Consider the following 22,248-nt stretch of genomic DNA (forward strand, 5'->3'; position numbering starts at 1 on the left):
GGTGCAGTGTGTGAAACTGATGTGTGTTTACACAGGGTGAGGCTGGACATGGACGCTTCAGAGAGACACACAGCCAGGTGGAGTCCGGTTTGCCCAGGTGGAGAATGTGTGTGTGTCATGCTTGTGTCTGTGAGAAACTTGTTAAATAATGCAGCAGGCAAAGAAAGACAAAGAGGATTATGTTTGGGTTTATCCTGGCAGAGGAAAGGAGGAAGTGTGTGAGCGTAAACGCTACCTGTGAGGTGATGCAGGGGGTGAGCTGCAGGAGACGCTGACAAAGAGAGCTGCTGGTGGGGGCTGATGGAGCGCTTGGCCTTCTGGGTGTTGTCATCTCTGGCGGACAGCTTTAGAGGCAGCATTTGCTTCATATCCACTGAGGCTGAGGAGTAGAGGGAGGAGGAGGAGGAGGTGAAGAAAGCAGGAGACAAACAGAGACAGAAGGTGATTTAATTGTAGAATCAGATTTCACCAGTGGACACCAGCAGCCCAGCTTCTGTGAGGACACTATTTGATTTATCTGAGAGCTGACCCGGTTAAGACGGCTAATGTGATTCTAATGAGACGCTTAAATCATAATCAGGTCAAGCTCCTGTCAGACACAGATGGCTGGTGTATCAATAAGAATGAGCGAATAGAAAAATCAGTTGTATAATCTAGACGGCTGCATGGTTACAAATCATCCAGTGATTTGGTAAAACAAGCCAGAGAGGAAGAAGCTGCTTTTTCATAAAGATCATGAATCAGTCAATTTAATGTCTAGACCAGGGGTGGCCAAACTTTTTGATTCGTGGGCCACAATGGGTTCCAACATTTTACAAAGGGGCCGGACCAGGAGCAGATGGATGGAGTGCTTTGGTAACTATCAGGGTATCATTCATTCATTCCATATACATTTTAAAATCCAAAATCAGAAAACAGATAACGACTTGTTATTCAATTTTTCTTTTTCAAATCAAAAATCAGAAAACACGTAACGGTCTATTTTTCACTGTTTTGATTTTGTTTTGAAATTAAAATTAGAATATGAGAGAATGGAATTATAATGGGGTTTTTTAATCCGTGTATGGTTCGTTCTTTTGTGATACTGTTTCAAAACAAAATTTAAAAAATGAAAAAACGGACTTGTTTTTTTGTTTTTCTACTTTAAAGCCAAAACGTAAAAACGTAAAAACGGAATTACAGAAAAACAGAAAAATGCGTTTTATCCGTCCTGGTTTTAAAAATGAAAATACAAAAAATTATAAAAGATTGTGTCAAAATTGTTTGTGTGATATTTTGATGTTAAATGTGAACGGTCTATATAGAAAACATCAGAATTGCAGGGAAAATAAAACATTAACAAGGTTTATTCATTTAATTTTTTCAAGTTCGGAGGCCGCATGTGGCCCCCGGGCCGTAGTTTGCCCATGCCTGGTCTAGAAGATCAGTGCCTTCCTGATGAGCTATGAAAAGCAGCCTTTATTTCACACAAGGTAAAGGATTTGGTTCATTTCACTACTCTGACACACTTCTGTGCCATGAACCTGTGACCACACACACACACAGTGGAGGCAGACTCTACAACCACCAGACCACCCTGCAACTTGCTGAGGATACAAAACTCAGCGCCTGAGGTCTAACTCCATACCAGTGCTGTCAGTGCGATGGGAGGCTTTGCCGATCTTGCCTCCTTTCCCTTTGCCGCTGCTGAGGGCGGCCAGCTTGGTGGGAATCTGCTGCTGCACCCCCACCGGCTTGTGCAGCTGGTTAGTGGTGCTGAAGAGGTGGAGCGGCACCTCAGTCTTCAAGGGTAAGGTGGAGGAGCTTGTCTCTCTGCGCAGCATCACCTCTGGGCGCTCTGGGTAATCAGCCGGCGCCACGGACAGGCTACCGCGCAGTAAGGGCTTCTGAGGCAGGGGCAGGTCAGTGACACTGGTAGATGAGGCAAGGCCAGAGGACATGAGGAGCTCGCCGTTTAGACTGCCGGACAGAGGAGCCACCTGGAGGAGGAGGGGATGGTTAGTTATCTGCTATATCAATCAATAAATCAAACTTTATTTGTATCGCACTTTTCATACAGGATTTTGTAATACAAAGTGCTTCACATGAGAAAAAGATTTAACAAAATAAAAAGTGGAATAAAAAGCAGAAATTGCATGATTACATAAAATGAAAACATAAGACCCCCACCACCCCCAAACCATATTCAACATACACACTCATTTACTCAAACACATGAAAACACAGGAGCTAAAAGTAATATGATACTTAAAAATACTCAAAAATACTTGAAGGTAAGATAAATAAATGAGTAAATAAATAAATAAAATAATAAGTTAGATAGATAATATTGTAAAATGAGATTGCGTAACATCAGGTGTGTAAAGAAATCAGCCAAAATTGGAGAAGCATTCAACATAAAATAAAATTCCAAGTAAAAAATAAAAAAACAAATAATACATAAAATAAAATAAAAATCTGACTGAAATGTAGTCATAAAACTAAATAAAAGGGTTAAAATAAGTTAAATATAACATAAAATAATATAAATACAATCAGCTAAAAGCGAGATCAAAGAGGTAGGTCTTGAGTCTGCCTTTAAAAAATGAACAGTAGGTGCTGCTCTCAGATCCTCAGGTAGACTGTTCCATAGACGGGGCCGTAATAACAAAAAGAAGCTTCCCCATATGTTTTAGTCTTAACTCTGGGAACAGCTAAAAGACCCCTACCTGTGTACCTATAGGGTAATCAAAGTTCAAAAAGAATGGCACCACGCTCTAACACATACAGAAACACTCACGCACACACAGATACTCTATAAACTATCTGTGAGACACTGAGCCATCACACAAACACAATCTGTAGAAGAGCAGGATGTTTATGAGCTCAAGAGGGAATCAGAAACACATGAGACTCGTTCTGCTGAGCACACAGTTTGGTGAGTTTGGTAACAGGCTTTTGATGTGTTCCACGAGGCTCAAGGACAATGTGCACATACACACACAGACACACACAAAACGGGAAACATAAAACCCTTAATAGTCCCTGTGCAAATAAAGGCGTGCCTAACAAAACAGGCAGGCCTGTTAGACAAGCAGGGGAACAAGAAAATGGCCCTCATGACATCAGTGGACAAAAGACACTGACTGCATTGTCTATCTGATTACAAGAAAGATGATACACAGATGACCATCGTTATGTTAGATTGACTGAGAGGATTTTAGCAACAGTGGAGCTTCTGTTAGAGATCAAATACATGCTGCATAACACAGTTCAAAAAACATCTTTTCACAATGCTTCAGTTTAATATGTAGTAATATCATTTAAAGGACCTTAACAAAGTATGTCAGCAAACTGATGTCAGTGTAAGAGCAGTGTGAACAGAGGTGTCTTTCATACAAAGCCTGGCATTAGGTTGTAACTCTTGTTAGTTATGTGCTGCACATGCTGCATGATTGATGACCAAGCAGAATATTTCCTGGGGAGATGAGGAACACATGATGACTGTGTTTTACAGGGCATGAAGGGCAAATGCATCTGGCTGTGACTGTGTGTGTGTGTGTGTGTGTGTGTGTGTGTGTGTGTAAACTGTAGCTTCCCCCAGCTGTAACTGCAGAGCATGACAGTACGACCTAAGGCAGAAAGAGGCCCTGCCGTTGGGAAAGTCTCCATACCTCTCTCTGAATCCCCTCCTTCACTGCTTCAGCGCTCACTCATCTTGGCAAACAGATGTTCTATTGTTCAGCGAACAAGGTGATCAGCTTTAGGCTGCACAAACAGCAGGTTTCCAGGGGAGTAAAGCGTATGGAAGCTACAGGGCACAAACAGCTCTGACTGACAGCATATAAACAATTAGCACTGGCTGCCTTCCAGCAGCTTCTCTTAATGACAGACTTGAACCGGCTAATTACACAGCCAGGTTTCTCTCATGCTGCAAACTGCCTGGATACTCCCAGATCATTCACATCTTCAACAACACTGCACAATGTGTTGCCTTGTGTACACAATCAAAATCAGTGCGAAGGAAATACCTAATATTAAATCTGACCTGGACTGTTTACATTATTGATTTAACAATAAGCTTTAAGGGCTGAGTGTAGCTCCTAACCATACAAACATTACCAATGAAGCTTGTCACATCTAAAATCATTATTCAAGAAACTAGTGGTTAAAATATGAAGTGTAAATAAAGTTTATTTAAGGAGTGTGAAGAGGAGTGGTGACTCTTTTAGACTCTTTATTTACACAATGCTCTCCTGGAGATGAAACTAAATGATATGATTAGTTCTTTCACAGTAAATCAAGCAACCATAGATGTAGATTTAATACTAAGTCATCAACCACCAGTGTGAAGATTATTGTCTGTCAAAAGAAGAATCAGTGGTATTTATAAGTACTTATCCTGAGGTGTGTCTCTAAGCATTAATACCTAAACTTCCCTTGGACACACCTCAGCAAAAAAGACAAATCAAGCACTAATTTACAATAACACAGAGCCTTGTGGATGCCAGGTCTTAGAAAAGAAATTGTACGCAAATCCATCCATGCAGTTTGCAAATAGGAAATGTGACTGACTTGTGCGATTTTACTTCAACAGAGACAAGAGCAGGCTAACACCAAAGCCATGTTTGAGTTTGCGTGATGAAAAGTGTGTTTATGTTTACTTTTAACTCACTGTTGAAAACTACAGGTGCAAAAACATTATGTGTAAAACCTTCATATGTGTAAACCAGCAAAAGATTATAGCTAAATTAGGCCTGTCACGATAACAAATTTTGCTAGACGATAATTTTCCAAAATATTATTGCTGATAAACAATATTATTGTCAATATTATTTTGATTTTTTTTTCTCAATTTTTTCATTGATGTAATTATGATAAATGGGATAATAAAGTGAGTACACCATATCAAAAGCAAGAAACTTTAATTTCTTAAGAGTATTTAACTGTAATTAAAAGGTCAGGATCTTTTAAATAAAATCAATTAAACAAAAAAATATAATAATTGTAATAAACAAGAAAGAGAAAAAAAATACAATGAAAATGTAATGGACTTTCTTTTAGAAAAAAATACATGTCAATGAAAATAATTAATACTAATCAAAAACAATAAAACATAGACCCTGTCTCTAAAGAAAAAACAAAACTCCAAAAAAACAAAACAAAACAAAAAAAACAATAAAAACTATAGCCTAAATAAAAGGAAGTTTAAACAGTTTCTGAATTGTTTGTAACATGTACTTTTTCCCAGTCAATCCGTACTGTCTGTCAAACATTTTTAACATTACTGGCTTTCAACCGTATTGAAGGGCTGCATTTCTTTGGCAATGTAGCTGTCTTTGAGCACCCACCATTTGGTGCTTTTATTTCTATTTACTTTGCCGACCAAAAGCCTCAGTAAGAGCGGATTGTCAAAGAACAAGGCTCCGCTGCACCCCCCCTTCTTCTTCTTCGTCGCCACTATTTTCAAACAAATGCGACATATCAGCTCGTTGGTGTTCATGAGCTCACACTTTGTTCATTCTGATAAAAAACAAAATATTCCCACACTGGGACTGTGGCAGGCGGCTTAAGAACCGTATCTTTCATGCCATCACTCATATTAGCGTGTGTTTCCTCCTTACCCCTCAGGACGCTCGCTTCAGCTCTCTCCGTGTGTACGCGCGAGCAGCCCCATCGCAAAAGATGCCAAAGATCACATTTTTGACAGATGCTCACTCCGCTATAAATCTGCTATAGAACCTATGCACCCCGATGTTAGGAAAGATAGACGTAGTGAGCCATCTTCTCATTCAGCCTCTTTGGTCGAAAGAGAGGATAAAAACAAACATGCATGCACGTGTCATTTTATCGAGGCTGGCAAACTTACCGAGGACGTTTTTATTTATCATTTGATTATCCTGACAGGCCTAAGCTAAATAATAGATTTTAGGTAATAAATTGGGGTTTAAACAGTCTGATCTACAGAAAAACAATTAGACAGTGGTAGGACTCTTCATTTTTTGTAAAGATGCAGATTTTTTTTCCTCCACCCATTTTTTCGATTCCACAAATACAGTTACATTAATACTAGTCTTGCTCATCTCTTTGAATTAAGAATTTTCTGACACTATCGTTTGGTTCTGAGATTGTTAAATATGAAAACCTGCCAATTTATCCATGTTAGTGGTTAATCTCATGGCGCTTCCACTGCCCCCTTCCTGTGACAGCTGCTGTTAAAACAGCTTGACTCTTTCTGGTGTGTTAAATTAGATTGTTTCTCTTGCTATCTCTCCTTGTGTCCAATTTTCATGTAGTCACAGCCTTCTTTGTTGAAGCAGTCTGAGGTGTAGTGTTCAGCATAAACAATCAAATCAGTAACAACTTCGACCAGCACATTTTTAAATGATAAAAGAAAAACCACAGTTTTCTTTGGTCCTCCACTGCTGGGAAAGAATAGAGACGTACAATATGTGCTGCTTATTGCAGTCAACAACAGAGCAGTCAGCATGTCCGGCTTTAACCTTGGACATCTTGGCTCTGCAGTCCCAAATCAAATCGAGAATGGCATAAGAGGAAGTGGAATGCTCAATGCCTGGGGGTAGATTTGCATCCCGCTCTATGCAAATCTCTCCTGTTGTTGTATTGTCACGGGAGCAAACTAAGATTGCCTCATATAACCTATATTTTCTCAGCAGGAGGGCTACAGATACAATACAGGCACTTCTTTGCTCACACAGTCTCGTGGCTGCTTGGTTGTAAGATGACAAGTATAAGCAAGATTTTTTTTACTATATTTTCTTTTTTATACAGAACATTTGGGATATCTTGAAACTAACAAGAAGCAGAGAAAGCCATAACCATCGTCTAAATGTATTTTCTGTATTTTGTCCAAAGAGTGGCTAATATGATTAATATGACAGTTTTTCAGGTTGAAAGAGGCCACAGTGATCAGTTATCAAGATAATCTTCTGAAACAGACTGTGTCGAGCAAAGAGCGAGCTGGAGGGCAGATATTACAGCATATGGAAGAGGGAGTGAGCCACACGTATCTAGGTGTGTCTGAACATTGTAATGTTGCTGATGGGTAAGAAGTTACAGCATGGGGATTTTTCCAGACCACAGGAACAAACTCAGACAGCATCGTAAATCAGCTTGAGGACCAAGGCAAAAGAGGAAAAGACATAGCTCAAAGTGGAGGAGACACAGGTCAGTTTTATGACTGACCATCTACAGATTTCTCCTGGGCATTGGCCTCTGTAATGCTCATGTCGTTACTGAGCAGCATTTTATGTTTTAAGTTTTAGCTCTTGAGAAAAAGGAGAAGCTGAGGGTTTTGCTGTGGTGAGTGCTTTGCCTTCTAGCATTTCAGGAAAATGTTACTGAAGGAAGAGCAGAGCTTGTTCTTTGATAAAATTCCTCTTTAGACTTTCCCATTCAGCTGGGCTTTAAACCCTTAACCCCAAAGAAACACACTCAGTCCTTACCCTTTATGTTTCCTTCACTCTACAACAGTGTACTTCTTTTGTTTTATCTACCATCTCTTATCGTCTCCTCTTGTTTATTTTCAATCTAATTCACAAACCCTTATCTCCCACCTTGGTTATAAACACAGTGTTGGACTTGTAATTCACAAGCTAATTGAGCAATCAAAGTGAAGGAGGCTTAGTCCTGAAGGAGAACCAATAAATAAGCCTGAGCTTAGAGCATTCCTTATCACAGCGCCGACTTTGATCAGATGAGATAGGACATGAAAGAGGAGCTCCTCAGAAGTCAGGACATGCCGCAACTAGCACCGCTCTTGCGCCAACACATACACATGTTGCAAAACACACACACACACACACACACACACACACACACACACACACACACACACACACACACACACACACACACACACACACACACACACACACACACACACACACACACACACACACACACACACACACACACACACACACACACACACAGTCTCACAAGCAGGCATGCCTTTTTTTATGAGGTCTAATTATAGCACCGCAGGTCTGCTGATGAGTCTTAATGTTGGATGGTGGTGATTAAACGTCTGTTGATATCGGGCTGGCTCCGCGTCTGGAGCAGATCCCGTGGTCACAGCTGATGAAAAGGCTGTTTGATGTGTTTGACGCAGAGGGGGGACAAACCACTTCCAAATCTTCCATGACCACAGCCAAGAAAAGTCCCACAGCAGAGCCTGCAGTAAAAAACTGCAGCCTATACATATGCATGTGTACAAAACAAACTAATGCACTGCCCCGCTGGTTTAAAACAAATATTGTGCCCACAGTTTAATGAGGTGCTGAGTAATGAGGGTCTAGATTTGCTTATCTTGCAGTGCATGTGACAAACAAACCACTCAGTTATCACCGTTAGTGTTTCACTGAAGGCCTCTTTAATTACAGGGGTCCCTGTATTAGTCATCAACACAGTTTCAGCCAGAGGGTCTTTTTAAAGGAGACACTGTGAGCTGATTTTGGTTACGACTCGAGCAGCAATAAGATAGTAACTGTAGTAACTCCTGTCAGCTGCATTTGAGTTAAAGCTCCAGTTTACTGAAGACCATCAGTGAAAGGTCTGGTAAATTGTAGACGGACAGAACAATGTTGAGATATGCCCGGCTAAACTTTGCACTTGATGCAGAAAGATTTAGAAAACAGAATGCGCTCAAACAAAAAGCACTGTGGCTGTTTTTTGGGAGCATGTCGGGACTTGAATGAGTTGTTGTGTCATGTGTCAGTTACCAGCATGGGGTGCAGGATGAAGGAATATTAGCCAATCAAAAATAACTGTCAGGTGTCAACCCAGGTAGGAACGCCTGCCAGCAGAAAGAGGGACTTGTGACATCACTGGAGATTATTGTCTCAGCAACATGTATGTCTCGTAGCACGTGTAACACGGTGACACTGGAATAACTGGTTTTGATCCGTCCAACTCCTTGGGAAAAATGCACTTTCATTGTGGCATACTGACGCCTTCTTCTAACAAAGCAGAACAGAAACTGACTCATCCTGAAAGCTGAAAGTTTGGGCTTTGTGAGCATGATCCAACATGATGTCCGATGTGATGACAGAACCTTGTGTCACTCAGGTAATGAAGCTATTATCAATGTTTATGCTCCTTGTATTTAAGGTTTGAAATGTAAATTTGACAAATGTACAAACTAATTTGTTAAACCACCAAAAGAGTCCATACTTCAGAATCATCACATCAAAAATTGATGAAAAGTGTTTGTTTGGTAGTTGTGGCTTTAAATAAGCTTCTGTGCACGATTCAGTCCACATCTACAGCTTGCATGACTAACTTGTAACACTTAATACATGTCTTATATCAGATTTCACTTTTTTACTGCTCTGTGAAGTATTTTTTGTCCATAAAAAATTGCCTTCACGGTTTTGTACACTGATGTTTTTTTAAGTCATTTTACACAAGTTACCATGATATACGTATCCATATTGTTATATGTATCCATATCCACTGATATTCAGGATATTTAAGATACTTAAGAATGTAAATAGCTAAAACTGCAATAGTTACAGAGACCTTAGGAAACACTAAAGGCTGATATTTAGTAAGTTCATTGATACTGCTTGACAGATCTGTTGGCACCAGGCATGAAATTACAGTCTTCTCTAAGTTCCTCTCCCATGAAACCTACAAACAATGGCTTACATTGTACTGCAAGGAGAGAAAGAAGTAGAGCAACACAGGATGGAGAGAGGAGAAACAGAGGTAAAGAGAGGTGAGGGGGAAGACCGCTCCCTGTGTCGGTGGATTCCCAGTTTGAGTGGTCGGAGATGTAATCAGTGGTATGTGCGCTCATCATTACACCAGTGTCTGAAACAGGCTGTGGGAGCTGTAAACAGAGCTCCTTTTACCAGAAAGACAACCAGAACTTTAGATGCAAAAGTTCCTGCAGGCTTAGTCAGGAATGCGCAGAAGAAAGGGGGTGACTGTAAATACAAACAATCCTACATGTGTTGCACTGACGTGTTTCTTTAAGTATGTCAGACTGTGTGAGAATGAAACAACAAAAAAAACATACAAAATCACCTTTATGTGAGTGACTGTTGCCTTAACTATCCATCCTGCTTCACCTCACTCACCCAGCACCTCGCCCTTGTCCTCATTTCCACTCTGTTGCACACACACTTTATAGATGCAGCAATCAAATCTTTTATGACTATCAATAAAAGGTTTATACTTTCCAAGATACTTTTTTCAACCAAGGTCAATTGTAAACTACAGTGATTACAACTTTGGACATAAGTTTTGTAACTTCAGCCAACCTGTTACTTAAAACTTTGTGAACAAATTTTGTTACAACCAATAAAAGCCAGTCTGCTAATCTTACTATGTACAAAATGAATACTGTGATACGTTGGTTTGGGTAAATTTTGAGCACTTTGGTACCATATGTTTCTCACCTCAATAGTCTTCCTCTTGATCTTCTTCTGGTGTTCCAGGCGCTCCTTCTCCTTCTCCACGGCCCTGGTAGACTCTCGCAGCCTCTCCAAGTCCTTCTGGTACTTCTCCCTCTGAACCTCCAGTTCCTTCCTCTCTTCTGCCAGTTGCTCCTGCATCAAAAGATCCAGAAATTGTGGAATGTTAATCATAGAAGTGAGGGGTATGGGTATTTAAAACATTATCCTATATTTTTCTTTAAAACTTACTTCCTATTTCAAAGCTTCTGACAGAGTAGTAAACTAAAAAGCACTCAGAGAGCACAGACCTCCGCCAAGCATATTGTGATTGTCACGCAACACTTCAGTCCTACTTTAATGTTATACTCCCTTTCAGCAGACTGTCTGCTACAATTTGGTGTTAGTTGCAGGTTTGTACAATAATTTGTTACCTGACAGTGTTGAAATTTATGTTATTCCAGATCTTAGTATCCAGAATATTTCCAGGATCTGGATCATACTTTAACATCTGTCAGAAATTATTGTGACCTTGTCTTGTTTTTTTTTTTTTTTCTATTCAATGTGGAGTTATATACACATATGGTGAAACCGGCCCGATCTCACAATAGTAGAGAATCCTTTTAAAAGTCCTGGATCCAGACCTTCAAAATTGAATCACTTCTTCCTTATTCCATATCGAACATTTGCTGAAAATTTCATCAAGATCCGTTTGCATCTTTTTGAGTTATGTCATTCACAGGCAAACAGGAAGACAAACTCTCCCAGAAACATGACCTCCTTGGTGGAGGTAGTAACAGATAGAGCAACAGAATGTAAAACAGAGCAAATAAAAATAAATGAATTTGCATGTGTCATTTGAAAATATTTCACAGCCCTCAGGTGGGACTGGAAGCTTCACCTCCAGCTTCCTGCACTCCTCCTCCCTCTGCTGAAGTCTGGCCTCAGTGGCCTCCACTTGCTGGCGATGCCTCTCCCTCTCTCTCTCCCAGCGCTGCTGCTCATGCCGGTGCTGAGACTGAAGCTTGTGGAAGCTGGCCAGCTCCTCTCTCTGCAAGGCCAGAGTCCTCTGTTTCTCCTGCTCCAGGAGCACATTCCCTCTGTGGCGGCCGGGCAGAGAGGCGCGCTCTGTCAGCGAGGCCCGCTGTAGCTCAATGTGACTGTCCTGCTGTGATATGATGGCCTAGAGATGGAAACAGGAAACAGCCGTAGAAAAACAAGAAATTACCTTTGGACATATTTGAGTGTTGTCTATCGAGTGTAAATGTATGCTTAAAAACAATAAACAATGACACAGGTGTTCAAAAATTAGATAAAAAGTAGTGGAGACAGTATTACCTGCAGACTGTAGAGCCTTTGGGAGAGCATCAGCACTTTGTCGAAGAACTAAAACAGAGACACAGGAAAAGTCAGAGCAACACTTTGCATCATATTCATATCAGAGAACACCTTGTGGTTACATCGTCTCAGTTCAGCAGGCATGGCTATGATATATCATTTCCAGCAGTGTTGTGTGACACAAGGTGACAGATTAGAAAGGTAGAGTTTACCTCAGCCTCAGGGAAGGCATTGGACCAGATGCGGTTCCATCTGGCAGGAGAGCAGCAGCTTTCATCAACCTGAGCAACAGCAAGGTTAACACACAGCCAATCACACTAATGAAACAGAATCACAAAAATTATACCTACACAGAAACATGTCACACTGTTGTGGCTCTAAGAAGCCTTGTTTCCTATAGTTAATGTAAAAGAGCTGAGATCAGAAGATGTGCGGATGCATTTGTTTTCTGGTATAAAATAAGGACTACTTTTTACATAACTATGATGAGAAGTAAAAACACAGATAGCTTAGAGAACACTGATAAAACTATTGTATTTAAATTATTTTTTAACAAATGATCTGTATGTAGATGGTCACTTATTCTCAGGAAACCAAAAAACATGTTTTTCTGCCTCATCATTCTCACTGTGTTTACTGGTGTGTGATGAGAACATTGTATCATCAGTGTTTATCTAAACAGAAGCTAATGAAGTGATCTGTGAGAGCAGGGTGGAAGCAAACATCAAGATGTGGAAACTTTCCAGATGACCTGGTCTGATTATTACTTTATACAGGAAATGACACTGTGACTCATCTCAAGGATATTACTGTCCGTGTTATGTTGGAAGCTTACCGTCTGCTCCAGGGTGTGGCTGCCACACAGGTCTTTGAGCTGAGGGTCAGAGCTGGCTCTTTGGTTTCTGTCTCTGTTTCTGGACTCGCCAGAAAAGTTCTTCTTCAAGTTGCCATCTGGCACAGACACATAAAAACACAAATACAAACACAAACACATACATAAATAATTTTACCACACTGATACACAGACAATCAGACACAGACAATCACAGGCTCTACATATACAAATAAAAGTACAAACAAAGCAGCCTGGACAAATGCTTCCGCCAGATATGTTGGCTTTGCAAACAAGAAACTGAGAAAATCAGACAAGTCTTTTACAAATTAATCCAATTTATTGTTAGTTCATATTCTTAATGGTGTGAAATGTCACTAATATACAGATGCAATTCTGTTAAAAGATAGACTTCCTTTGGGTGAGGACTGTGCAGGACTCACTCTTATTCAGGATGGTGGGGCTGCTGTCATAACCCCCAAATGTATCTGCTCGCCTGGGCAGAACCCCAGAGCCACTCCCTTCCTCCAGACTGGGGGTTGGGGATTCTTCCCTCACTCCAGACTGCAGCAGGTTCTGGAGGTTCTCCACTGATGGAACAAAGACAGAAAGTTACAGTTAATGACTGGACTGAGTGAAAGGTTCAGGGTACCAGTAGTCATGTAAGTGTTGCTACTAATTAGTGATGTATTACAGAGCCGTAGGGAGCATATCAAGGAAATACATTAGAGAAATCTGTAAGTAATTTCACACAACACCATGATGCCATGGCCCTGTCTCTAAAGCTCATTCACAAATCATTCAGCATTTCCCTACCCTCGGTGATAGCTCCTTTGAGCAGGGTCTCCCCCTGCTGGAGGTCTGAGGCATCTCCTCGAAGCAGAAGTCTGGAACGTGAAGCTGTGTCTTCTAAACCTGCCACAGACTCTGCCATATCTGCAAAAAGCTGTAGCTTCTCAGTGAGAGCCTGAGCGATCACTGCATCCTTTTGGCTCAGCCGTTCTAAAGAAGAAAAAAGAAAAGCGGATAAAAGCAGCTCTGTCTACTAAGACAATTGATATGCAGGTTTTATCTCATACACACCTATATTCTTTTGAAATTTTCAAAAAAAAAAAAAAGGGATTCAAAAACAAATTCTTCAGAAAGAAAAACAGAAAAAATATTATAGATAACACAGTTACATGTATTTTTCAAAATGGTACAAAAAATGGAAATTTTGATTCAAAAATGATTAATGATCACCCCCTGGTGGCCTTTTATATGCATTATCCTCAAGTGTCTGATCATTTTTTTCTGCAGTTACCTTGAAACTCTTTGAACCTGAAAGCTCGTGCTTCTTCCTGCTCACTGAACAGCCTCTCTTCTGTGTGAGGGCAACTAGGAGTGACAGGACATTACACATGAGGGGACCGAGGAAGCAAAGTGAGTGAGACTCCTTTAAAGCTTCTGTTAATACTTCTCTGTTACAGTATTTTCATGCCATAAATCTGTGCATAAAATGTAGCAATAGTAAAGAGTTGCACATTTCTTGTGTATAATTGCAGCTACCTTTCTACAGCTTGCCGTATCTGTGTCATCCAACTGTTCCGCTCCTCCTTGGAGGTGGTGTGAATCTCGTACATCTCTGGCTCTTTGGAGGAGGCACAGATGAGAAACATGGCTTTCTCCTCATGGGCCACTTCCCTGACAATCAGCTTCTGAAGAGAAATCACTGACGGCTTGTTATCCTGAATGGAGAAGAGAGAAAGGTGTGCTTATTTATTAACTTGTAACATAGTTTTTAAAAGGCATGACAAGTGATAGTCACAGAGCTGTCAGAAATAACCGACTCAATTCTGCTCCCATTCACATATAAGCTCATTATAACTCTTCATGTGAGTAAACTCTTCTTTGAACCACACAGAGGACGCACACAGGAGGGAGGGTCTCATGCTAGTAAATAAAAGACAGTTTAATACTTACAACTGTAGCAAATACATATCTCTGATCCTTCTCTTGTAGCAAGAGTAACACATCTGACAGGAGTACAGCAAGTATATCTAAAGAGGACAAAAAAATCATCATACACCTTCAGATCCAAGCTTACCTTTCTTTAGTTTTAATGTGTTTAAAAACTCTGCAAAAATCTCCATTTAGATTTATTCAAGTAGATCACTAAAGTATAAAGTATTCCTTTAATATAATCCCACCTTTGAGCCTTCCTGAAGCAGCTTTCCAGTTGACTGTGCCCTCGTGCAGCAGCCGCCTTCTGCCCTGTGCCAGGTCCTCCCTGCGAAACACTCGACCATCTTTGATTTTTCCTAGTGCCTTTGGCTCCATCTTGTTGTGGATGTCTCTCAGTCGAGAGTTCTTCTCGTGAAGATTAACAAGTGCGTCAACCTGAACTATGGTGTCTTTGATCAGACCCAGTGCCCGGTTCAGATCCTCATGCTCCTCTGTTCCAGCTGGACACAGAAAACAACATGTAGTTTTTAGTGAAGGGTAGTACTCACTGAGTATAATGGTGTTTTTTTCATTAATGATGATAATGGGTGCTCAGTTAAAGGGCAACTCTGGTTTTTTGACACCTGGACCTCATTTATAGGTGTGTGCATGCTCATATACTCACTCAGACAAACATCGTGCAGCTCGGAGTCCTCCAGAAGTTATTTAGATCCAACAGATTTTAGCCGCACTTAGCGGGGGCCACGGCAAGGGAGCTTCAGCGCGGGACGTAATCTCTGCAAAATCGCTCATTTCGGCCATATTTTTTCATCCATCGCTATCCATCGTTATCACAAACACACTCCTCTTCACACACTCCTCACTCAGTGTTCTGCCATAGGCGAACACTGTCCACAAGCGCACCACCAGTTCGCATTGAGTCGTGGACGTGCTCCTGTTTGTTGTTCTCGAGCCAGCTCTTCGTCTCTCTCCCTCTGCATCCTTCTTTCATGGAGCTCCTCGTCCGTGTACGCAGGCTCAAACCGGTAGGGACAACCGTCAAACGTTTGTTTACCAGGTCATCTCTGGGTCAGCTGACCCACCTGAAGACGGTAGATGAGCTGACTTTATGAAAACACTGGCGTTGGATGAAAAAATATGGCCGAAATGAGCGATTTTGCAGAGATTATGTCCCGCGCTGAAGCTCCCTTGCCTTGGCCCCCGCTAAGTGCGGCTAAAATTGGTTGGATCTAAATAACTTCTGAAGGACTCTGAGCTGCACGATGTTTGTCTGAGTGAGTATATGAGCATGCACACACCTATAAATAAGGTCCAGGTGTCAAAAAAACGGAGTTGCCCTTTAAGCTGCAAATGCATGTTGAAAACTGAACCTTCAGTGTTGTGCAGAATGCGCTCCACTAGCACTGGGTACTTGGTAATGCGTTGCGTCACCAACAGGATACACTCGGTCACTCCTAACCTTCGTACGATGGACAGATTTCTAATTTTCTGAGAACGAAGAAACATTATTCTGATTATTACCAGACTTAAAGTGGTTTTGATTAGCTGTACAACAGAGACACTGTAGATAAATCCTGTTACAAAATGTCAGAATGCTCCTTTGTCTTACACTTATGATGTTTTGGAATTTTTTGTTGTTTTGCAGCAGCTCTTTGTAGTAGCTAACAGCCTCAGTGTGGTGGCTGCAGAAATCCCCATAACTGTCCTTCATCTTTTCTCCAATATCACCTGAGAACTGAAGACCAAAAGAAAGTGTCACAATCATTTCTGTGCATGTTCTTGTAAGGCCCTCCATGTTTCCTTCTTTCCCTCACCTGTGCGATCAGAATGTCCGCCACTCTGTTGATGGTGTAGTTTCTCTCGTTTGGCGAGACAAGGTTTTCTCGCTGCCGCTCTTTGAGTCGAGACAGGAAATGTGTGTGAAGCTCCAGGAGGTTTTCCAAGCGGGGGAAGAGACACTCTAGCCTCCCTGAGTCCATCTGGAGGTTCTCCTTCAACTCCCGGACATACACACAAAGCATTATCTTCAGTGTCCGCACATGGTGCATCTCTGTCTGCATCAGTTCTGTACAGAGACATAAAGTTACAAGTTTATGTTTTTTTCAATGTGGAAATATTCATGTACTGAATTGCAATGTAGGAGGCTTTGTTCCATATAAACCCATAAGAATTTATTTTCTTTGTCAGGCATTGTCAATTAAAAGTCCTCCATTGTTTATGAATGTAAAAAAGTGGTGCATGATCTTTAATAGAGCAAAAGAGAGCTGTGTCAGTAAATTTTCATTTCATTTCATCACTTAAACCACGTGCCCTAAGGGGACTAAAGACTACAAGTTTTGAAAATGTAAAAAAGATGTATACATATGAGTGTGTTGATAGTGTTGTTCCCATGACTGTGGCTGAACCAGTTTAATATGTATAACACACCAGATAGATCACTACATGACAGCTGTTGGTCAATATACACTGTGGGAAATGTAAGCGCTGGGTTTTAAAGTACATAAAGACGATGAACATGATATGAGTTAAAGAAACTGTAAGGAGGATCTGTTTTCATTAGACTTCAGTGACACCTTTTGGCCAACATACACAGTCCTGAAGATGTGACTCTCAACAAGGTGTGGGTTTGTTTTGGACCTGGATGGAGATCAGATTTTGTTTTTAAAACAACTTTTCTTTTCTCAACACAACTTTTTATCGGATACAATGTGACAAGGTGGGGTATTTATCTACAGTTACAAAATGCTGTTGTGTGACAACTTGCAAACTTTGTCAGTTTGTACTGTTGTTTAGAAGCCGGCTATGTGTAGCACTACTTGCAGCCCAGTGTTCTAGCACGTCTCTAATGTGTAATGTTAGTAAATCCTGGTTATGTCCAGCCAGTCATCTAAAAAGCAGAGGAAACGTAACCTCACCCTTCATTTTATTGATAGACTCATGTTTGAACAGACCATTGCAGAATAACTGCTGCATCTTGGTTGGAATAAACATAATCACAAACAGCTTAGCTCGTATTTTAGCCTTTAGCTCGTTACCTATCACCATCCCATTGTACTTTCTCCTGTTCTTCTGTCCTTTTTCTGTTTCACAGTTAAACTCCAGTGTCCATCATTACAACAAATTAATCACAGCAATCATTTTCAGTAGAGGAAAACACAGATCTCTCTCCTCACATCTAAACTTTGTTAGCCAGCGTGGTGTTGTCACAGAGACTTTGACGTGCCATAAATCAATCTTGTCAAGCTTGACCTGATCAGTAAGCTAAGAAGTAGCATTTTGAAATAACCTTTATTTGCACCAATAATCTCATCTTAAAGTGTGGATTACCATCAGGCATATATCTAGAAGAGAGACTTTTTTGAAATCACTTTGAAACTGCTCACAGTCCCAAACTTTTAAAACGACTTTCAATGATCTTCAAATTTCCAGTCATAGTGTGCGGCCCCATTAAAAAATATGACATTTTACCTCAACAGTCCAATCAGTGAGCAGCTCCTTACACTATGGAACAGCATGTTTACGAGAGTAAACATGACCTAAGAAATTCAAACTTACCATATATCACATCCTGTCTCTTGACCATTTCTTTACTGTGTGTCTTCATGTACTGCTGGTCGACTGTCAGACTCCATGACTCCAACTCCAGGTCCTGAGCATCAGACTCCAGATCAGCCCGCACTGCTGCATAGTGAGAATCTGTAGTGTGAAGCACAGGCATTATAAAGCTGAGGTGCTGACACAAAAAGAGAACAAATATCAAAAGCACAAAAATCGCTGTGCCATTGGTGTGCCTATAGGTTACTTAACTGGATTAGTCAAAAAGTGACGGGCACTTTACATAGCAGCCTCTGCCATCAGTGTATGAATATGGCGTGAATAAGATGAGTAATGTTGTAATATAAGAGTGTTTAAGAGGTCAGATGAGAGACAGCACAATATGAACCAGAAAGAACCAGAGTAGAGATCAGTGCTAACACTTAGGGATGCACGATATTAGATTTTTGCCAATATCCGATATGCCAATATATTGAAACCCCTTTTGGCCGATACCGATACCGATTATCACAAGTTTGTTGTTTTTTTCACTGTAAAGAAAGCTAAGTCTATCCTGTACTGAAATGTATATGTTACTCTTATTGTGACGGTCTTATTTGTTTAAGAAACACACATAAAACAAGACAAAAAACATTTGATTTTACCATAAATAAGAAATGTATTATTTTTTCAAACTCAAGACATTCAGTATTGAAATACAGAAAAATAATTTCTTTAGACCACATGAACTTTAAATGTACAATGTATTTTTAAACATAGCCAAGTAGCATTTGATTATTTTAGAGCTACTGTAACAACCTGGTGACAGACACAGAGCTCTGCAGTGCAAATAAATTAAGTGCTACATTTTATTTAAGGAGCTTATTTTTCAGATGGAAAATGATAATAATCCTAACTGAATAGCACCTAATCGGCTGTGCATATCGGCAGAAATTTTCATATCTGCCGATACCGATAGTGTGCCGATAATATCGTGCATCCCTACTAACATTCGAGTGCTTTTCCCTCAGGAGAAGCCAATGACTTATTGGGTATCATCCAAGTCGACAATAGTTCACTGCTGACTTAATGTCTCTGCTTTGAGTGTTCAGGAACAAAAAATAGTGAAATCCCGACAGCAGCTGACCTAATCAACGAGGACAAATAACCTGCCCCCGCAAGAGTGACAGAGTACTTCTGATAAAGCAATAAACATTACAACAGGGAAGCTGGCAGAAACAGATTATGCAGTAATACTTTTTTAAGTGGCTACCTTAAATCTAGTATGTCTCCATCTCTCTCCCACACACTCCAGCTTAATGAGAGAGGGTGAGGTCACCCCTGGCTTCACAAAACACACTCCATGCTCTCTCCTCCCTAGTTTTAAGAAAACTCCCTTAAGACAAACTACCGCTTTCAGTTCAGGCTTCTTGGGCTTAAAAGAACGAACAAGAGCTTTGTTACCACCTGGAAAACTTCCTCTAAAAGTAGAAGAGTAGTGTCCCCTCCTCTGATAGTCAACTCACCTTCAACTATGATAGATTCTGTGGTGGAAGGAGCGAGGGAAATGGCGTCTTCATTGCAGCGTTTAAAGCGGAGAGCATCTGTCTCATCCATCTCCCCGGGAAGGGATCTAAGGGAAGACAACCACAGGTCCAAGGTGGCATACATGCAGACACTGATACCAGTAGCTATTAGCAGCCTAAACAGCCAACATACTCACTGACAGGTTCAAACTAAAACTTAAAAAAAAAAGAAAAAAAAAAACAGGAAGCTGCATTTTACTTCTCTACTCACTGGTGCTCATCTATAGCTACCTGCCGCTTGTGCCTGTGTCCACCAACCTTATGCTTTTATTTCTCTGTCCCTCTTCCTTTCCTTCTCCCTGCATACTTTTCTTAGAAATGCACTAGAAAAAAAACGTCCACTTCTAGGAACCGTCTAGACTCAGTTTCAAAAGGCTTTAATATTAGTAAAGACAGCTTGCCTTGATATGTCAACTATAAATACACATCTTATGATAGCATAGAAAAAATAGTGTTCTAGCAACAAAGAATCTAAAAATATCTGATATTAACATACAGTAGATACAGCAAACGTTTACAGAATTATAGATTAGAGGGAACAAAGGCTCATATTTGGTGCTTTGTGAACTTCTTTACCCAGAATTCTGTCACACAAAATCAATACTCATTAAGACAAACTAGATTCAAAGAAAAAGAAGACGCAAAATCAAAATAATCTGATTTGCTTAAAAAAAAAAAACGCTTTACCCTGAGCTGCTGTGGTGATGGAGGCTGTGACCGAGGCTGGAGGAAGTGGCTGCGGTGGAGCTGGAGGAATGGGCGGCGGTCGGCTGAGAGCTTGATCCCCACTGACTATTGGTCATGCCTGGGGTGTTGAGAAAACCTGTATGGCCATTCAGGGCCTGCGACGAGGCTGGGCCCCACTGTTCCTGCTCTCTGTCCCGGTCTTTCAGTGCTAGAAAGGATAGACAAGAGACAGTTGGACGGAGGACATGGGAGGACTTAGAAGAGGAGCAGGAGGTTAGGGACAATGATAAAGATGAACAGGAGAGAAATGAAGAGGATGGCTTGGCAAGTTGACGGTCCTTCCTGAAGCGAAACCTGTGTTTGTTCATGTTACACTGATGCACAGATTTAAAAAAAAAAATCAACGGATGATCGGGTCATGATGCACCAGTACTGGAACACAAAGAGGCCCTGAGCAGGCACCACGATGAGGAGGAGGAGGAGATCCCAATCCTGTGGCAGTCTTGGTTTGTGCCCCTTTTAACGGCTAGCTCCATTGCAAAAGCCTCCAGCTAGGAGAAGCTGGTGTGTTTTAAGTCTTACGTAATCCCATATGAGTTAATTAAGGTGGCAAAAAAATGTGTTTTCATAAGTGCCTGTCTAGATTCGTTACGTTCACTCTCTTCCAGAAAAATCTGGCAAAAACAAACCCCCTCCATCCACTACCCGTGTAAGCTACTGATTGACCAGTGAAGGACACGAGGAGGGATGAGGTGTGGCTAAAAAGACTCCGGCTGCTCAGAAGAGAATAACAACTGTCAAAGGAGATTAACGTGTGCGGCCACTGCTGCAGACACTGAAGTCTCCTGTGGGTTTGATCACATGTAGCAGAGCTGGCTTAAGGTTACAATTAATACTGAGCTCTTTTTTTTCTGAGTCACAAATGAAGATGAGCTGCACATTCATTCTGAGTCAAATGGCCTGCCATCATCACAAGTAAATGCCAGTAAGGATAAAGTTAAAAAGAATGTGGCATCCTTTCAAAATAAATCTTGTGTCTGTCCTTCACAATGGCTAATCATCACCTCTGCCCACAGCCTGATGCAGACTTATCTCTCCCTCGACGCTTAGTGCATAAGCAGACACAGATCCACATGCACTGACAGAGAGCAACAGGATGATTCCATCTCTAGAGATCACGACATTTTATCTTTCAATCCTCTGAAAACCATCAGAGAGGCAACCAGATTTCTAATCAGCCAAATTGGGACTAAATTATAATCCATCACTTCAATGTATGTATCCACCCCTCTTCTATAACAGGTACTTAGTTCACAAGTGATGACAAGGGGCCCATCTGCATATGCTCATTCTACTCACCAAGGTTAGGAGATCCCGAATAACCCGTCCTTGGCAGTGACTCTCTCTGTGTGAAAGAGATAAACACACAGTGTTTTTTCAAGGCCATTCTTTTAAGGTTTGTCAGTTGTGTGACAGATTATAAAGCGTCTTGGAAATTACACTCTTTTCTGTTCTTTCTCTAATGGACCAGACTGCTCACATGGATATGGACTATGTTTTAAAAGCAAGACCATCTCAGGCAGATTCATAAGAGTAGACAGAGGCGAGTAATCTTTACTTGGGTTGTCTTAAATGCCCTTCAGTGAAAAAAAAAACACAGCTCCTCGTGCCAAAGTTGGATTTAAGCTGCTCAGCTGAGGTGCTAAGGTAGAGATATGTGTGGAGGCTTTGTAGCTCCAGAGAGGGAAGCCAACATGCACTTCCCCAAGAATGGAATTACAGTTTTGGTTTCAACAGCAGTGATTGTTTTTATCTGGACATTACAAATCCAAAGTAGACACAGGAATCTGTCATAACCTGACTGCCTTTGTTTGTATGAAACTCAGAAGATACTGGAACAATCTGATGCTGGCTCAAAGGGTTAGAT

The 22,248-nt window shown here is 40.9% G+C and overlaps 1 protein-coding gene across 1 annotated transcript in view; it reads right to left on the reverse strand.

Annotated features, from left to right (window-relative positions):
- The window catches only part of arhgef18b (rho/rac guanine nucleotide exchange factor (GEF) 18b), a 41,655-nt gene that overhangs the window by 4,312 nt on the left and 15,095 nt on the right, over nt 1-22,248 (reverse strand). Inside the window, exons 10-29 of the mRNA XM_074668203.1 lie at nt 21,681-21,726; nt 20,322-20,529; nt 19,575-19,681; nt 18,070-18,210; nt 16,329-16,579; nt 16,124-16,249; nt 15,885-16,002; nt 14,760-15,014; nt 14,533-14,609; nt 14,119-14,297; nt 13,874-13,947; nt 13,387-13,572; nt 13,014-13,160; nt 12,574-12,689; nt 11,951-12,019; nt 11,739-11,786; nt 11,302-11,583; nt 10,407-10,556; nt 1,628-1,979; nt 236-379 (exon numbers count right to left, since the gene is read on the reverse strand). Of these exons, the coding sequence (XP_074524304.1) occupies nt 236-379; nt 1,628-1,979; nt 10,407-10,556; nt 11,302-11,583; nt 11,739-11,786; nt 11,951-12,019; nt 12,574-12,689; nt 13,014-13,160; nt 13,387-13,572; nt 13,874-13,947; nt 14,119-14,297; nt 14,533-14,609; nt 14,760-15,014; nt 15,885-16,002; nt 16,124-16,249; nt 16,329-16,579; nt 18,070-18,210; nt 19,575-19,681; nt 20,322-20,529; nt 21,681-21,726 (3,076 nt within the window). The remainder of the gene's footprint in view (nt 1-235; nt 380-1,627; nt 1,980-10,406; nt 10,557-11,301; nt 11,584-11,738; nt 11,787-11,950; nt 12,020-12,573; nt 12,690-13,013; nt 13,161-13,386; nt 13,573-13,873; nt 13,948-14,118; nt 14,298-14,532; nt 14,610-14,759; nt 15,015-15,884; nt 16,003-16,123; nt 16,250-16,328; nt 16,580-18,069; nt 18,211-19,574; nt 19,682-20,321; nt 20,530-21,680; nt 21,727-22,248) is intronic.

Source organism: Halichoeres trimaculatus, unplaced genomic scaffold, assembly GCF_033239565.1.
Source record: "Halichoeres trimaculatus isolate MK-OKI-2021-1 unplaced genomic scaffold, fHalTri1.1 fHalTri1_scaffold_4, whole genome shotgun sequence".
Taxonomy (NCBI): Eukaryota; Metazoa; Chordata; class Actinopteri; order Labriformes; family Labridae; genus Halichoeres; species Halichoeres trimaculatus.